The sequence below is a fragment of the Cricetulus griseus genome, chromosome 9, assembly GCF_003668045.3.
Source record: "Cricetulus griseus strain 17A/GY chromosome 9, alternate assembly CriGri-PICRH-1.0, whole genome shotgun sequence".
Taxonomy (NCBI): domain Eukaryota; kingdom Metazoa; phylum Chordata; class Mammalia; order Rodentia; family Cricetidae; genus Cricetulus; species Cricetulus griseus.
This window is the reverse complement of record NC_048602.1, coordinates 12,214,623-12,233,512: the sequence shown is the minus strand read 5'-3', so window position 1 is coordinate 12,233,512 and position 18,890 is coordinate 12,214,623. Positions and strand designations below refer to the sequence as shown.

At 41.9% G+C, this 18,890-nt stretch overlaps 1 protein-coding gene across 1 annotated transcript; it reads right to left on the bottom strand.

Moving 5' to 3' along the window:
• Positions 1 to 973: 973 nt before the first annotated feature.
• LOC100763172 (pregnancy-specific glycoprotein 22-like) lies at positions 974 to 7,288 on the bottom strand. The gene is made up of 4 exons (XM_027433680.2): positions 7,225 to 7,288; positions 5,739 to 6,098; positions 2,555 to 2,914; positions 974 to 1,341 (listed from the first exon to the last, which is right to left on the bottom strand). Exons 1-4 carry the CDS (start codon positions 7,286 to 7,288, stop codon positions 974 to 976), a joined length of 1,152 nt encoding a protein of 383 aa, XP_027289481.2.
• Positions 7,289 to 18,890: the final 11,602 nt, after the last annotated feature.

Here is an 18,890-nt window from a genome sequence, read left to right as displayed (position 1 = left end):
AGAGTGGTCATTCAGTGAGCTCAACCACCCCTCTAGGACTTCACACTTAATAAAGCCTCCTAGAGGGAGAAGATGGACCTGAGACTATACATATAGCTTGCATTTTGACCCTGCTTCACACACTGAGTGTGCTATATCTCAATTTTGCTTTAATTAGACACACTGAAATTGATCACTGCTTCTGTGAGTTAGGCTTAGTTATGAGCAATGACCTGACCATGGGATGGGGGAGCTGGTCAAATTAACAGCATCTGTTATTATTTGCCCAAAGAACAGACTTACCCAGGTTTGACCCCTAAGAACAAGGAGGAGCATGGGATAACTGTTTCCTCTGTTTCTACTTTTCAGGACATTGATATTCCTGTGAAATGTCACAAACCCATCAGAATAATTGGCTACTGGTTCAGGAACTTGAACATTTTCCTTCAGAAGAAGGAAATGACCATGTGACCTATCTAACTTCAGCTCCCAGGTCAAGGTACAGTTGAGTTCACATTCTATGGGACTTGGACAGTTAGTAAAGACTTGTTCTTTATCATCAAAAACACGAAATTAAGGCCAAATATTGACAAAATCTCCCCAGTGTCATCTCCCCAGTGTAAAAGCCGGGGACAAAGTTTTTGAACAAGGACTTCCTGGTACTCTCTATAAGGACCCCATGACTTCCTCATCCAGTACATGCATGAATCCCACAGTCTCTGTTAGTGTCGTGGGCAAGGTGAGAGCTTCAAGTGTCTACACTAAGGCTGAAATTCTTGTACTGAGGTATTAGTACACATTCTTCTCTCGGCAGGTGGAGACTAAGGTGAAGGGCTCTGATCTGTTTCACTTTGTCTACCCTCTCTCTTTCAGTAAGTGCCCAAACCCCAGTGTGTGGACACAATGGTGAGGGAAACAGCATGCACACCCCAGTCCTGAAAGTTCAGTGTATGAAACAGGATAGCCACACTCAACATCTGGAAGCCATAAAGGGTCACTTACTGTTTACATGGAGTTGTACATATGCTTTTTCAATTTCCCAGTCTCTGTTGAAAGTTTCTAGCATGTACCATCCTGCATCTTTATTAGTGACATCTTGGAGAAGCAGGGATCCATTGGTGTACACCGTGTCTCTTTGGCTATGTGCAAGCCCCCAGACGGTGAAACTTATGTCCCTGCTGTATTCTGCAATTTTAAAGTCATCTGTGCTGTTCAAAGATTTGTACCAGGAAAACCCTCGAAGATCTTCTGGCAGATTATGAACTAAGAGAAGAACACTTCCCCCTTCAGCAACATAGCGAGGCATTGATTCAATTGTGACTTGGGCAGAGGTGAGATCTCTACAACATGTAGAAAGTGTGGCTGGAAGAGAAAAAAAGTCATCAGTTGAAGAAGATTGGGTTGGTGGGAAGATGGCAACCTCTGTGCTGAACAGATGGATTCATCCCTCAGACTAGAGATAAAGGTGTGGGTCTGTCTATCCTTCAATGTAGAGGTCAGAAACACAACCTCCATTCTCTCAGTGCTTATGGATGTGTCATTTCCTCTGCAAGGAACTCCCTCTGTGGTTGTCTAAATGCCTTCAATCAGGCACTGTACACACTCATCACACTCATGAACAGTGCAATTTTAGATAATGCCTCCACTCAACTCTACAGACCTTTCTTTTCCAGTGTGTTATGGCTCCAGTCATGCGCTGACATCAGTTACTAGATGTGCTTTGTGCTTTGCTCTGAATCCCACTATACTAGGCTGGTTGAAGTCAGGAGAAGCCTGGTCTTCTTGGTAGGCTCAGGTCATAGAAAAGTCTCAGATACTAGGATGGCTGGCTTCATGTCAACTGGACACAAGTAAGTGTCTTTTTTAAAGAGGGATACTCAATTAGAAATGCCACTGTCGAATTGGCCTGTGAACAAGGCTGTAGTATATACTGTATATTTTTAATTAGAATTTAGTCTGGGAGAGTCTGTCTCGCTGCCTGCAGTTCCATCCCTGAGTTATTAGTCTTGGGTAATGAAAGGAAGCAGGATGACCAAGCCATGAGGATCAAGTTACTAAGCAGCACTCCTCCTTGTTCTCTGCACCAGTTCCTGGACTTTATTTAGGACACTCTCAATTTGGAGATAGCTTACTCCAGGTTTGTATAGATAGCCAAAAAGCACTAGTCCATGTTAGCTATGAGAAATAAGAATTGAGTCCTGGACAAATAATCTACAGGGATATGTGTAGTAAAGCCTGGAACATATAATAGGGACCATGGATTTCTTGGGCTCACCTCTCTTTGAGGATGCCATCATTTCCTCACATACACAGATATAAACCCAAGGTACTAGACATTATCTGACATCTTATGCTGAATTGCTTTCCATCAATGTCTTCCTTGATAGAGGGTGGAGTCACACTACAGAGTGTGATCTGTGACAGTTTGTCTCTACCTTAGGTGTCCTGCACTGACTGCTCAATTCCCAACACAGGGACACAGCAGAGAGAGGAGGTAGGCAGATAGATGCCAGGCATGACAGTCCTGTGTGTGTGAGCTGCACCCAGCACTGAACAACGATAGAGGATCACTTACTGTCTACCTGGAGCTGCACGTGTGCTACTTGCGTTTTCAGATCTGTAGTCAGAGTTCGTAGGGTATAGAATCCGTTGTCTTTCCAGAGGACGTTGTAGAACATCAGGGATCCATTCCTGAACAATGCTTCTCTACCACTGTGTGCAGGCCCTTGCACACTTGAATCTATGGCTCTTATATGTTGGGCAATTTCAAACTCCTTGAGCACAGCCAGCCCTTTGTACCAGAAAAGAGCTTGAAGATTCATTGGAAGATTGTGAACAAGTAAAAGAACATTTTCCCCTTCAGTAACATTGGGTGGCACTAATTCAATAGTAGGCGGGGCAAAAGGATGAGGGCGCCCACAGGTGAAAAGGAAGCCTGGAAGAGAAGAGAGAGATCCATCAATATTGGGACCCTCTGTACTGAGCAGCAGTGTTCATTTCTCAGTCTAGGTGTTTGGGAAAGTGTCTCCCTTTCCTACTTGGTGGAGATCAGCACATGATTTCCATGTTATCAGTATCCCCAAAATAGTCATTTTCACTATATGGCACTCTCTCCTATATGGCAGGCTCATTGCCCATTGACCCCTGCTCTCATTCATTGTAGAAGGTTGTTGGGGTGATGCCTGCCCAACCTCTATCCTTCCATGCCTCTGTCTTCAGTCTCTGACTTTTATTGCTGTTTTGTTTTTCTTGTGGTCCCAGTCAACACCCTACTTCACATTGTAGCTGCATTGTGACTTCAAGTCCACTTGAACTAGGGCCTTATAGGAATTTGTCTTATACTTATAAAAGAAAAGGCTGCCTGGAAAAAAATTTCAGATAACTGTAGAGAATCAAAAAATGAATAATGTCCTTGGAGCCTGTATGGCTATGGATTGGAATATACAGTGAATTTTTGTTTCACTTGCTTTGCTTTTGGAAACTTATTTAGAAATTACATTTGAGTCAGAGTTTGTGTGCAAGGCATGTCTCAGTGAGGGGCATGGGTGCGGGACACAGTACTCAATTGGCCTTCAGAGAAAAACCTGTTTTCCTTGATTCTGAGTTCATCAGAAAATGAAGTAAATACCTATATCCAATAAGCCATGCCACTGATCAACATCAGCTTGATTTTTTCCTTTGGGAAGCCATAACTGAGAACATCAGTCTTTAGAATGCTGTGGTCATAGTGTATAACTTTGGATAGGATCAATCTCTCCCCATTCATTTACCATGTCTTATTCACTGAGAACTTCCTGCTGCTGAGCAACTTTCAGACACTTGTCTTGTCTCCTCCAAAACTCAAGACTCCTTTCTGGTCCCTGTCCCTTTTAGGAAACTCCAGATAGTAAGTCAGTCCTCTACACTCTCAAACACTATCTCTGTGAGTTCTCAGGTTTGGGAATGAGCCCATGAGAGGTAGTGTGCAGTTTGCAGAGGGATACAGATTATTTATCCTTGGTCTCTGTGGCACTATGTGTCCTCTTTCTGCAGTTCTTCGGCTCCAGAACAGGTCCTAAACTCTGCTGTCCTTCCCCCATCTGAGCCAAGCATCTTCCTAGGAAGGAGTACCTCCAGGAGTGTCATGGGCTGTAGGTGAGTCTGTGTTCAAAACACTGCCCTGCCCTCTCTTCTCTCAGGGCTATCTCACTTCCCTCTCTTCTTCTGTCCTTGTGTTTGATTCCTCTAGAACACACTGTGAACTAGGCTAATGAGTATTCCTATGTCTTAAGAGAACAGTTGTATAATCTAGAGCTAACATCTGCTGTGTCCTGGCCTTGGTCTGTCAGTACCAAAGAGGGAATCTCTGCATTTCCTGTGAAAGCTACCACAGTCTACCCTCTGATTTCAATGTTCTTTAAAGATGGAATATACCCTCTGCAGAAAGGGGACAGAAATGTCTGTGAGGGCTCCAACGGGACCAGCTGCATGATACACAGGAAAGGGACAAAACTATTCTCACTGCAATCACTAGTCATGATTCAGATTCAGGACAAAGGTCCAGGAGCAGATGTGTCAGGAGTCTCAAATCCTGGTTGAGTGGGAATAGGAGACCTGAGTCATAGGAAGATGGTGTGGATTCTACCGTCCATGCAGAGGTACAATACAATGTTCCCATTTCCTCTGCTTACTAACCTGTGTTATGTGTCTGTCCTGGGGTTTCTGTGTTCCATTAGACTTTAGTCTAGGTGATTCCCCTAGATTATCTTTCCCTGTGCTATCTTTCCCAAAGACACTACAAAAATGGAGAACTTAACATCAATACAGTAGTTACAGGAAGCAGACAGTAGGTCTGAGAAAACAGTGTCCTTGACTTTCAAATCTGTAGTGACAGAAGTAAAGGCCAGAATAAAATGTAAGTTCCTGGTTTAGGTTAATGCTTTTCTGAATGTTGATTCTGCATCTTGCTGCCATCCCTTATAAGCACTGGTGGAACTGCAGCTCGTATTTGGGGAACTGTTGATGTCAGCAGAGGCTCTAGACATTTGTTTCCAGGGGAGAATTTCCTAAGCTGGATCCCAGAGAACAAGAACTTGTCAGGAGGACCTGCATCCCCTGTCCCTCTCCTTGGCAGCTATGACCTTCCTGGTAATTTCATAAGCACATCATAACGTTTATTTAATTGCCTGGGCATCTGTTGAACTCTGTTATTCCAGCTGAGTCTCTGGAGATGTCTGAGATCTTGAATTAACGTGGCTTTCATGACAGTGAACTAGCTGCTTACACATATCACCAGATTTCAACTGTCAAAAAGAACATTTCCCTGACACCAGGGAGTAAAAATGTATCCCTAGTAAAATTTTTCTCAGGAATACCTGGTATTGAGTCTGGGACAGAGGATGTCAACCAGAGATTCCTGTGGATCACCTTTCTGTGAGAATCCCACTGCATTTTCAACTAGGCCCACTCTCTGTCCCTTGGAGACTTTCTCAAAGATACATTATTTTCCAGAATCCCAAGGGTCTAGACAGTGTTTGATACCCTAGGCTGAGTTACCCAGTACACATCCAGCTGAGTTACCCAGTACACATCCAGCTGCCTGCAAGGAAACGTCAAATGAAAACCTGGTTTATTGAAGTTATTCTCCACTATGAGTGTCCTGCACCAAATGCTCTAACTCCAACATGAGAACACAATGCAGAGGAGATATAGTTACAGGCTAGGTTTGATGTTTCAGGTTTAGCCCATCCAGAACCCAGAGTTCACAAAGAATTACTTACTGTACACATGGAGGTACATCCTTGTTGTAGATACAATTTTTCCACTTTTATGTATTGTCCTTAGGGTATAGAATCCTTTGTCCTTCGGGGTGACATTTGTGAGCCACAGGGATCCATTGCTAAACAAAGTTTCTCTGCCACTGTATTGAGGCCCTGCCGCACTTACATTAGTGGTCAGAGTATATAGTGCAATTCCACGCCTCATTGTCTTCACGGTTTTGAACCAGGCAAAAGCTACAAGATTGTTTGGCAGATTTTTGGCACTTAGAAGAACGTTTTCCCCTTCAATCACTGGAGATGGCACTGACTCAATGGTGACTTTGGCAGTGGTGGACAGATGCCAGCAGGTTAGAAGGGAGGCTAGACATCAAGAGAGAAAAAGAATCAACATTGCTCAGTGTGTTCATTACTCAGTTTAGGTGTAAGGGTAGATATGTATTTACCCCCTTGATGGAGCTGAAGAAGATGGCTTCCACTCCTTTAAAGTCTTTAACTGTGTCCTTTCCTCTCTATGGGGTTCTTTGCTTCAGTGTCTTCCTGACTCCCCGCACAGTGTCCCGATATCCCTCCTCACATGGAGTGTTTGGTGTGGGGCACCATGCTTCTCTGACATCCTCCTCTAGAGTGTCCTTATTTTCTGACTTTTCCCTTTTCCCTTTGTGTTTCTAGACAACCTGAGTCTTCAAGTCCCAGATAATCTGATTTCTACTCCATTTCAACCAAGGTTTTGTGAGGACTTGAACTCTCAGGAAGGTTTAGTTCTTGAAAAAGACATACAACAGCGAGGAAGGAAAAGAAGGAAGGAAGGAGGGAGGGATGGATGGATGGAGGGAGGTAGGGAGGCTGAAATGAACAAAGCAGGACTGTGACCTGGATTTATCTCCATACTTTTCAGGTTTAGAAATGATGACAATAATTGTACTCAAGTGTGATTTGATGATCTCGCATTTACTTATGTATTACATGAGAGGATTTGGGAAGGACATGCCCTAACACACATGTGCCAGTCCATGCAATTTTGTTTGTGTAGAGGCACATGACCCAGTGTGCACATCTGCAAGCACATATGCCAGCTCCTGTCTGGAGGGCAAGGTTGATCTTTTAGGAGTCTCTTCTTTCAATCTACTATATGGGAGTTGAGGACTAATTTTAGGTTGTATATCAGGACACTGAACAATCTCCCTGGCCCACCCCTCTTTGATTTGTGTTTGGAGAGTAACCAGTCATGGATGGGAATTCGACTTCATAAAATGGCAGCCAATATGGCTGACTTTGAATATTAAGTGTTGGGAACAATTCATTTCCATCATCACCTCCTATCTGATGAAAGCTTGCGGCTGCTATGTCTCTGTACATCACTGTACCTTCTGCCCTATGATTGCAAACAGAAACCCTGATCTTTTTCTGGGTCTCCTTTCCTATTTACAAGACTCTATAATACTTCTGAGTTTCCCTCCCTCTACACTCAGAGAGTAGGTAGTCTTACCAGTGAGCAGAAATCCTTGCCAGAGTGTGTAGCCCTTGTAGAGAAGCACAGAGGACAAAGCCATCCTCTTACTGTGGCATCCACCTTCTGAGAAGAAGAGATTCAGCTTCAGCACAGTTGCAATTTTCAGTTGTCCTTCTCTCTCTCAGCTGAGTGTCCACCTAGACAGGGTCACCTCTCAGAATGCAGTAGGCTGTGAGTGGTGCCGTCTAGCAAAGACACTTCTCTGTCCCTTACACTTTTAGTGCCGTCCCACATAGCTTTCATGTTTTCTCTCTTTATATTTCACCTCTAAGCAACACATAGAACAAGGCTGATAAATATCTGGTGCCTTCAGAGGATAATATACCACCCCAAGGCTGACACATGCTATGTCCTGGCCTTGGGTCTTTCCGTTGTGATGAGGGAGGCTCATTCCTACCTATGTGTCCATGTGGCCCAGAGACCCAAGTGAGCATTCAGTGTACTATGTATTATTGTAGGATTTAAAAAGATGGAATTTACTTCCAACAGTACAGTCACAGAGACTACAAAGGACCCAGCTGAGTGATAACTATGGAGGAAGAGCAGTCCTTTACCACTCATATAATAAGATAAAGTTCTGACCCAGGAGAAGCCAGAGGTGACCTGTATGAAATGGAAAGAACCACAGCTCCTTTTTCCAAGGAGGATTTCATGGCAGAATTCCAGCATTTTATTGCAGGGCATCTGAAACATCTGGAACAAAAAGATTAAAGTTAGAGGTTATGACAGAATATAAGGAAAGGGAAATTCTTGTATAGAGAAGGCCATAGAATCTCTTTGAAATCTACTATAATCATACTTAAGCAGAACCCTACCACAGCTATGTTGCAGATCAATAAAAGAGTACTTTTAGAGGATGCAAAGCCCTAATCTATCACCAGCAAAACACAATCAACAACCCCAGGGTACACTCTGGGGTGCACTGAGCCTAAATATGAAAAACCTCTTTCTCTCTCCCCCTGAGATTCTCTACGCAGAAGTCCCTCTATCCAATTGTACCTAAATCTCTGGCCTTGCTATATATTCTAGGCTAGGCCAGGGTTTCCTAGCCAGCCTAGGCATCTGTTTTGTGGTTCTCTGTCCAAAATGGAGGAGTGACTGAATGTCCAAAAATTAGCTTTGTGTATGTAGGCTGTTATAGCCATGATACAACAGAATTAACTCACAGGTAATATTCAAGCTGATTGTAACTTTGATTGTCAATTATTTCGAGATTATATATCCATAGGGATCTGCGTCAGTTGTGTCACACAGAACCCTATTTCACTCAGACATTTTCAACCTTTCACCTGCTAATAGGCTTTGACAATATACCCTCAACAGGTAGGATAATTTCTGACTCTCAAGTTCTTGCATTAAGGCTACCATAATCATGCTCTATAGGGTTGGATTTGTTGCTTGTGATATTGGCCTTGGGGAACACTATCAGTTGTATGAGGAGGACAGACAGAAGATACACCCTGTGGGAAATATGATAATTACCAAGTATTCTTTCAACCACTGTTGGTCTCTCTGAACTCTGTCCTCAATTCATGTTCTTAGCGAGCTAAGTAAATGAAGACTCACAGGCACATGCAGGACTTGAGTGCTCAGAGATGGTGGACCTCCTATGCTGTGTGGGAGAAACAGTCTTTGACCCTTGTGACCTGAGCTACAGAGCTTGATGGTATATTCATAGGTCCTAGATTAGGAAAGCCATTGTCTTCTTTGATTCTAGCTGACCCTCTGCCTGCCTAACACTATGGAGTTCTTTTTCCCTCCAAGTGCAATGACCTCCACTGCTATGCCAGGACAAGTGCCAAGCAAGGCTTTGCTGTTCAAGGCTATGCTCTAGAAAGGACAAAATAAGGAACCCCATTGAGTTTTCCTGAGAAGCACCCACCATCCATCTTCAGAATATAATGTTTGTACAGAAAGTTCACACATGACACCAAGAGTGGGGCTGGCATTCAGCTAACTACCCAGACTATACAATAACATGTACCAATCTTCCCAGCTGATTGTTAGTGACTGACTTGAGTTACAGAACTCCAAATGTAAATGGTGAGAATCAGAATGATATAGGAGATTGAAGGTTATGGTGCATGTATTTAGACCAGCACAGATGTCTTAACAGGCATATATAGTTTTTTATGTTAGATTTCAGAGCTCCTGGGGCACTATATATCTTTCAATTATGGGGATACAGAGGAACTTCATTAGGTAATGAATCATTCAAACCACTTTACATTTCTCTAAGTTCCCTTGGAACTAAATGAAGCATATAGTTTGAAATGACAATTGGTCTTAGACATCTATCTTGTGTACCCTGCACAGCTTGAAAACTTGATTATTTCCTGGCAACTACAACTGTATTGATCTAGCAATCACCACTATATTCTGTTTCTGGTAAGTGTATGGTAAGTCTGATTGATCTCAATAAAATGAGGAAAGCATCAGCCTTACTGTGTTCCCTGTAACCTTACCCTGATTAATTCCTTGCCCAGCCATGAGAGGTAATCTCAGTACAGATTAAGCACAAGCACTTGAAGTATAGGGAACAGACAGGCTTGCAACAGGATGGAGCGGATTGAATGTAATTGCCTCCCATAATCTCAGGATGTGACACTATTAAGATGTGTGGCCTTGTCAGTGTAGGTGAGGTTTTATTGGAGGAAGTGCGACACTGTGAACTTTGAGATTTCTTATGGGCAGGACAATACCTATGAAGTCAGTCAACTTCCTATGGCCTGCAAGATGTAGCAATTTCAGCTCCAGTACAAGATTTGCCTGCATGCAACATGTTCTTTGCCATGATGATACTGGACTGAAACTCTGAAACTCTAAGCAAGAGTTATCAATTAAGTTTTGTCTTGGAGTTTTCATGGACATGGTGCAACTCTGCAGAAATAAAAGACCCTAACTAAGACAGAAGTTGGTAGCAGGGACTGGGTTATTGCTGTGACAGGACTGACTATGTGTTTATTTGGAGAGATTTTGTACTTTGGGTAATGAAAGCTGATGAATGTTTCAAGCACTGCCTAATGGGGCATGGAAGTAGGAAGCATGGATGTCAGAGGTGCTAAGAGTTATTTCAACTGTGAGGGGGGCACTCAAGTGGTATCTAAGGAGAAGAATTTTAATATTTTGCCTAGAGATTGTTACTGTGATATTTTGGTGAACAAAGAAGCTGCCTTTTACCTTTATCCAAAGAGTCAGCCTGAGGCCAAATGAAGAGTTTTGGATTGATACTACTGGCAGTAGAAATCTCAAAACAGCCTACTATTGACTCTGTTGTAGGGTTATTAATGATAACTCTAAAGAAGATTTATAATGAATAGGAGAAAGCTGAGCAGGGAAAATTACAAAATGTAATATTTAAGGAGACAGAGAACACTGAAAGTGGATTAGATTTAAGTTCTGTGTTCAGGGAGATAAACAGATTCAGAAATGGAATAAAGGGAGTGGTCAAATTGGGGTAACATCCCACCCAGCAAAATTTCAACTTGTTGAAAGAAACAAAAGAAAAGCTTACAGTTATCTGTGGTGGGACCCATCTTAATCCTGGCACAACATTGGGAAGACAGAAGCTGTCAGAACTCTGAATATGAGGCCAGTGTTTCTGAAGAGGAAATTTCAGAACAGCCAAGCTTAGCAAGTGAAAAGCAGAGAACTGGCAAAAGTGTAAGTGAATGAGTGGCCCATGTTCCAGCCCAAGCAAACAGCAAAACTTGGCAGCTTTGACTAACTCTCTCTGACTTCAGCATTAAAGATAGAGGAAATAGGTGATTGGAAACAGGAAAGCTGCTGAGACCAGGCATGTGTCAGGAGTGTGCCTGAATGGAGACCTATAGAGGCTATTGAATGAAACTGTGAAATTGAAGCCTGGATTGCCTTGGGGACCCCAAGATGTTATCAATGCCAAAGTCAGGGGATAACTGCTGAGGAGAGATGCTAACAGGGAGTGAAACCAGCCCAAGAGAGAAAAGTGTGTTACTGTCAACAAAGCTGGAAGTAATTGGATATCTGATCTGAAAGTGTTTTTGTGTCCGACATGGAGACACACAGTTTAGAGTTTGCTCAGCTGTCGTCCCATCTTGCTTAGGTCCAGTGTTACCTCACACTGTTTCCCTCCTTGTATTTTGGAATGTTAGTGTATATCATGTGTCATCATATATTGGAAGTATGTGATCTGCTCTTTATTTTTATCTTTACAGGTGATTTACAGTTAAGAGATTGCTTGACTATCACAAGAGACTTCGAACTTTGGACTGCTAAACATTTTTGAGACTGTTATAGACTATGGGTATTTTTGAAGTTGAACTAAATGCATTTTGAATTCTGATATTGCAAAGTGTTTATGGTGGCCCAGGGGTGGAACGTGGTAGTTTGAATGTAATTTGCCTTTATAATCTCACAGGGAGTTGCACTATTTGGAGTATGGCCTTGTTGGAGTAGATGTTGTTTTGTTGGAGAAAGTGTGTCAATGTGGGCTTTCAGGTTTCTTATGCTTAGGATACCAGGGAGTGTGTCCTGTGTCCAGAAAGATATAGCACTCTCAGATCCAGTGCCATGTTTGCCTACACCACCATGGTCATCACTGGTCTGATAATGGCCTGCATCTCTGAATCTGTAAGTCAGCCCCCTCAGTTAAATGTTTTCTTAAAAGAGTTGCCATGGTCATGGTGTTTCCTCGTGACAATAAAAAACCCTAACTAAAACACAGTACTTTGTGTGACCTCCAATCCCCATGCTCACACAGGTAAGGAGCTTGCAGAGATGTTTCCTGAAACAAAGGTAGTTGTTTTGTTTCGTTTCTTTTAAGTTTGGGATCTGTGTGATTATTTTGATGGTACATTTATTTGTGTAACACAAGTATAGCTGGTGCCAAAAGAGGCAAGAAGAGGACATTGAGTGACATAGAAGTGGAGTTAACAGGTAATTATGAGCTGCCAGGTGTGTACTTGGAACTGATATTGGGTCTCTACAAGAACACCCAGTGTTATTAATCACTCAGCTGTCACTTCCACCTTCCTGATAGATGTTCTCTGAGTAACATCTGACTGGTAGAAGACAGAGAGCAAGAACTTGCTACAACTCTGGCTGTAAGAAACAGATGTGTATGGCAGATCTGAGACACTTTCTTAATATGAGACAATCGGTACTCATGCCCAGGATCTAATGCCAATCCTTGCAAGGATTATCTCCCTAAAGAACAAAATGAGGTTTAATGAGAGGCAGGTGCTAAAGTTGTTTGAAATCACTGATTCTTCCAGCAAAGAGAAGCATGTGGTAGATACAGGATTTGCTGGTAGGAACAAAATGAAGCCCTGTCCTTTACTTTCTCAGAGGAGTGACAATGGCACACCAGAAAACACGATGTCCTTCCTGTCTAGTACGTGGGCTAGGGAGTCCTGAAGAAATTCTTCAGAGGCAGAAGTTTTAGTTCTAGAGTCAAATCTAACTGTCAAATTTTTCACATCTTTGAACACATGTTCCCTTAAGAGAGCAATGAGAAAGATTAACATCTCTAACTTAGAGCTCCTCACTGCTCTACACATACTTGAGATGGCCTTCAGGGCGGAGAGGCTGGATTAGTGACTGCAGGCAGATAGCTTGTTCTTCACATTTACCTGTGTGAGCCTGACATAGTCAATGTATTTTCTTGATCCTTTTCCCAAATATAGAGTAAATGGTTGACAAATGTTGTGATGTCTATAACGTAGTTTTAATATGAACATTTTTTGGTGAGCTGTCATCTATGTTGGGGTGGGAATTAGTGATGCAGCTCTCGTTGAATCATTTCTGGTCCTATAAGTAACCCCAATAAAACTCACTATCTCACCAAAGCAAAACAACACAACATATATATATATATATATATAACTAGTAGTATGCATCTCCTGTTTTCTAAAATGAGGCACATGAAGCATATATAATTTATTGTGAAAATTTCTGGATAGTGTCATGATTTATTATAAGTAGCCAAAATTATAAAGTTATATTTAGACAGTGAGTTGCATTACAAATAGGAATTCCTTGAACTCTCATGGTATAATTTGTAATTTCCTTATTATTTTCCTCAGACTTATCAGGTCTTCTCCAATCATAAAAAAGGCAAAGCTAAGAAGATTTATTTTCCATAACAGGAACATCCATATCTCCCCAACTCACCCTTTGTCAATTGTAGGATTGTGAATATAAGTCCAGTAAATATGATAAGTCCCTCTCTTTTCTGAAGAAAGATAGCATAGCATAGAACAAGGTTGTAACATTTTTAAAAACAATTTCGGTGGTGTCCATATCTTCCCATCTTCTTCAGATACATAATCATACCCTAGACTGCCTCATTGAAACTTTCCCTAATTTCTGATGACAAAACATCCTTGTAATACGCAAGATGGCCCAATTCAGTATTTTTTTCCTATGGTCCAATGCTTTTTTCAGAAGCTGTTTTCTATGCTTCATTAGCATTTAAAAATTAAAGTTAGCAAAGCATTATCTAATCTATCTTTGGGAGTTCTTAATTTACACTTTTGTTATATAAGCCTATCTGTTAAGAGTGTGACTAGATCTTTCAAAAAAATTTTGTGCTGTGGAATCATATGGAATTCCTGCAATGTGTTTTATGTTATAATGCACAAAAATGTTTCATTTTACTAGAAACATAAACAAGGGCATTGTCAGCTTTAATTTGTTTCAGTATGTCCATTATTGCCATTGCCTCTAATAAATATATAGTTAAAAATCAACCTTTTCAGAAAATCCAGAGTATGTATCAATAGTATGATAAATATATTTTAGTTTGGCTGGGTGATGGTGGTGCATGCCTTTAATCCCAGCACTCAGGAGCCAGAGGCAGGGGGATCTATATGAGCCTGGTCTACAGATCTAGTTCCAGGACAACCCCTCCAAAGCAATACAGAGAAACCCAACCTCGAAAACACAAAAACAAAAAAATATATTTTATTTTCCCAAATTCTACTAAATAAAATACAACTGTTTACCAAATTTCATTTTTTGAGTGTCCTTAGAATCACATTCTGCAGGTAAAGGAAGTTGAGTATATAAAGAACAAGTAGCTTTTTATAATTTTTTAGTTGGCAGCAGGTTATGGATTTTTTTTTACTTTAAGCCTTTATGAATATCATGCCTTTTAAATTCTGAAGTTCCTAATACATTTCCTGTTAATCCTTAATCAATCTCTTCATTTCCTTTTGCTAATGGCTCAAGAAATCCCATACGAGACTGGATATGAACAATAGAAAGTGAGAAATTCCTTACCTTGATTGCCTGCTGTAGCTGTAATAAAGTGAATTCTGTGCCATCAGTAATAAGTTCAGTACTTTCTGTATGTAACATAGTTCCTTACGCATATTGAGAATCAGTAATTACATTAAGAGACTCATTGAAATCTAACAAAACCATTAGAATGGCATATAATTCTGATTTCAGGATGGAGGCATATGGACGTTACACTATTTTAGTTATGTTTCCTGCTTATAACCAGCAATTCCTAATTTATTTGCATCAGGATAAAATGTAAGCTCTCCAAAATTAGGTGTTCCTTCACTATGCAGAGAAGAATCATTTCAGTTACTTTTATTAATGGAAGTTGAATACTTCGGGGGTACTTATTAAGGATTTCTCCTAAATAATTGCTAGAGACTTTGCCAGTAGTCATAATTACCAACAATTTCATAATATCAACCATAGTATAAAGTACTACAGTCCCAGCTGGATCCATTCCTGAGACTAACAAAGTTTTTTTTTTTTTTTTAATGCTGATGTCTCCTTTTCTTTTTTTCCATTTTTTTATTTGAATTAGAAACAAGACTGTTTTACATGTCAATCCCAGTTCCCTTTCCCTCCCCTCCTCCCCTACCACCCCCCAACTAAAATCCTACCTATCACATAACCTTTCTGCACCCCAGGGAGGGTGAGGCCTTCCATAGTGTGTCTTCAGGGTCTGTCATATCCTTTGGGATATGCCTGTGCATCTTGGCTCAGGGAGTATCCCTCTATGTGGAATAGGCTCCCAAAGTCCACACCTATGCTAGGGATAAGTACTGATCTACTACAGGAGGCCCCATGGATTTCCGAGGTCTCCTCACTGACACCCACATTCCTGGTGTCTGGATCAGTCCTGTGCTGGTTTCCCAGCTATCAGTCTGGGAACCAAGAGCTCCCCATTGTTCAGATCAGCTGTTTCTGTGGGTTTCACCAGCCTGGTCTGGACCCCTTTGTTCATCACTCATCCTTCTCTACAACTGGATTCCAGTTCGGTTCAATGATTAGTTGTGGGTGTCTGCTTCTACTTCCACCAGCAGCTGGATGAAGGCTCTAGGATGGCATATAAGTCAGTCATCAATCTCATTATCAGGGGAGGGCATTTAAGGTAGCCTCTCCTCTGTTGCTTAGATTGTTAGCTGGTGTCATCTTTGTAGCTTTCCAGACATTTCCCTAGTGCCTGATTTCTCTGTAAACCTAAAATGTCTCCCTCTATTATGGTATCTCCATTCTTGTTATCTTCTATTCTCCCCGTGACTCAACCTTTTTGCTCCCTCATGTCCTCTGCATCCCTCCTCTTTTCCCCTTCTCATTCTCCCCCATGCTCCCAATTTGCTTAGGAGATCTTGTCCCTTTACCCTTCTCCAGGTGACCTTGTTTGTCTCTCTTAGAGTCCTCCTTGTTACATAGCTTCTCTGGGCAGTGTGGAATGTGGGCTGGCAATCCTTCACTCTATGTCTAAAATCCATATATGAGTGAGTAATACCCTGTTTGTCTTTTTGTGATTGGGTTACCTCACTCAGAATGGTTCTTCTAGTTCCATCCATTTTCCTGCAAATTTCAAGATTCCAGTTTTTTTTTCTGTTGAGTTGTACTCCGTTGTGTAAATGTACCACATTTTCTCTATCCATTCTTCAGTTGAGGGGCATCTTGGCTGCTTCCAGTTTCTGGCTATTACAAATAGTGCTGGTATGAACATCGTTGAACAGATATCCTTGTTGTAGGAATGTGCTTCTTTTGGGTATATGCCTAGGAGTGGAATTGCTGGATCATGTGTTAGACTCATTCCCATTTACCTGAGGAATCGCCATACTGATTTCCAAAGTGGCTGTACAAGTTGGCACTACCACCAGCAGTGGAGGAGTGTTCCCCTTTCTCCACATCCTCTCCTGCATAAGCTGTCATTGGTGTTTTTGATGTTAGCCATTCTGACAGGAGTAAGATGTTATCTCAGAGTTGTTTTGATTTGCATTTCCCTGATGGCTAAGGATGTTGAACACTTTCTGAATTGCCTTTCATCCATTTTAGATTCCTCTATTGAGCATTGTCTATTTAGTTCTGTATCCCACTTTTTAATTGGATTGTTTGTTGTTTTGGAGACTAGGTTCTTGTGTTCTTTGTATATTTTGGAAATCAGCCTCTGTCAGATGTGGGGTTGGTGAATATCTTTTCCCAGTCTGTGGGCTGCCATTTTGTCTTGCTAACTGTGTCCTTTGTCTTACAGAAACTTTTCAGTTTCAGGAGGTCTGAGTTATCAATTGTTGATCTCAGTGTCTGTGCTACTAGTGTAGTGTTCAGGAAGCGGTCTCCTGTACCAATTCGTTCAAGGGTATTTCCCAACTTGTCTTCTAATAGATTCAGTGAGGCTGGATTTATATTGAGGTCTTTGATCCATTTGGACTTAAGTTTTGTGCATGGTGATAGACATGGATCTATCTACAGTCTTCTACATGCCAGCATCCAGTTATGCCAGCACCATTTGTTGAAGATGCTTTCTTTATTCCATCGTATAAATTTAGCTTCTTTTTCAAAACTCAGGTGTTTGTAGGTCAACTTGATTCCATTGCTCTACCTGTCTATTTTTGTTGCAATACCAATCTGTCTTCAGGACTGTAGGTCTGTAATAGAGGTTGAAGTCATGGATGGTGAAACGTCCATAAGTTCCTTTATTGTACACGGTTGTTTTGGATATCCTGGGTTTTTTTTTCTATTGTATTCTATTGGTTATGCTTACATCAGTGATTCCTGACCCAGCTTTTCTATTTCCAGAATCCCCTCATTCTGTGCTTTCTTTATTGTTTCTATTTCTGCTTTCAAACCTTGAACTGTTTGAATTGTTTCCTTCACTGTTTGGTTGTTTTTTCTTGGCTTTCTTTAGACTCTTTAAGAGATTTGGTTATTTCTTGAATGCTTTGGTTTGTCTTTTCCTCTGTTTCCTGTATTTTTGTTTACTTTTCCTTCTATTTCTTTAAGAGATTTCCTCATTTCCTTTTTAAGGGTCTCTATCATCTTCATAAAATAGTTTTTAAGGTCCATCTCTTCTTCTTCCTCTGGGTTAGGTTTTTCAGTTCTTGCTGTTGTGGCGTCTCTAGATTCTGGTGGTGTCATATTGGTCTTTCTGTTGTTGAGTGTTTTCTTATACTGTAGTCTTCCCATTCCTTCTTCCAATGGGTGCAGGTGTGGTCTGCCCCTCTCCTCTGTTCTTCTCAAGCAAAGGGCAGAGGGTGGAGGGCATTGGGGGAACCACAAGTGAGGTGTGTCCTGAATCAGTGTGGTCCTTCCTGCCTGGGCTGGTCCTCTCTAGTCAAGGGGCAGGCCCAAGAAGATTCGAGGAGTGGGTGATGCGACCAGTTGGGTCTGGGGCAGTGCCCAGACTCACCTCAAGCAGCAGGAGGAGGGCAGAGGTTGGGCAAGGGTGAGGTTCAGCCAGACTCAGGGTGGGCCTTCCTGTCTGGGTGTGTCCACTCAATGGGAGGAGCAGGCCCCAAGATTCCAGGAGTGTCTCATGAGGGGAGTTGGGGCCAGAGGAAAACCCAGACTCACCTCAAGCAGAGGGCAAAGGGGGAACTGAGAGTGAGGTGTGTCCAGACTCAGGATGATTCTACTTACCTACCTGAGCGGGTCCACTCTATGGGAGGAGCAGGCCCAGGAAGATCCAAGGAACGGGTGTTGAAGAACTTGTGGCCAGAGGAAAGGCCAGAGTTACCTCAAGCAGCAGGTGGAGGGGGGAGGGGGCCAATGGCGAGGTGTGGCCAGACTCAGGGTGGGCCTTACTGTCTGGACAGGTCGACTCTACTCGAGGGGCTGGCCAAGGAAGAAGTGAGTAGCAGGTGATGGGTGCAGTTGGGAGCCACAGGAAAGCCCAGACTCACCTCAAGCAGATGGCAGAGAGCAGAGGGTGGAGGGGGAACTAAGAGTGAGGTTTTTCAGGATTCAGGGTGGTCCTCCTTGTATGGGTGGGTCCACTCTATGGGAGGAGCAGGCCCAGGAAGAAGCAAGAAGGGGTGATGGTGGGAGTTGGGGCCAGAGCAGCACCCAACCTCACCTCTGGTGGCAGGCAAAGTGGTTACCTTATCTTTATTTAAGGTTTTTTAAGTGGTACATATCTGAAAAAAATTATTCAATTCTTTTTATTTTTTTATTTAGTGTAGAATTTTTTAAAAAAAATTATAACTATATGATTCTCTGAATCTCGTTGGTGTCTCCTGTTATGTCTCCCTTTTAGTTACTGGTTTTGTTAATTTGTGTATTCTTTCTCTATTTTTCAATTAGTTCAGATAAAGATTTGCCTATCTTGTTAATTTTTCCTAGGAACCAGATATTTCTTTCATTGTTTCTTTTTGTTGTTCAATTTGTTTCTGTTTTGTCAGTGT

Bases quoted from the DNA above. Each gene is read 5' to 3' on its own strand.
- LOC100763172 (XM_027433680.2), bottom strand. From the start codon at position 7,288: ATGGCTTTGTCCTCTGTGCTTCTCTACAAGGGCTACACACTCTGGCAA. The intron at 6,099-7,224 runs GTAAGACTACCT...CTTGATGTCTAG, and splicing joins GCAAGGATTTCTGCTCACTG to CCTCCCTTCTAACCTGCTGG. The intron at 1,342-2,554 runs GTAAGTGATCCT...TTTCTCTTCCAG, and splicing joins CGTGCAGCTCCAGGTAGACA to CCACACTTTCTACATGTTGT.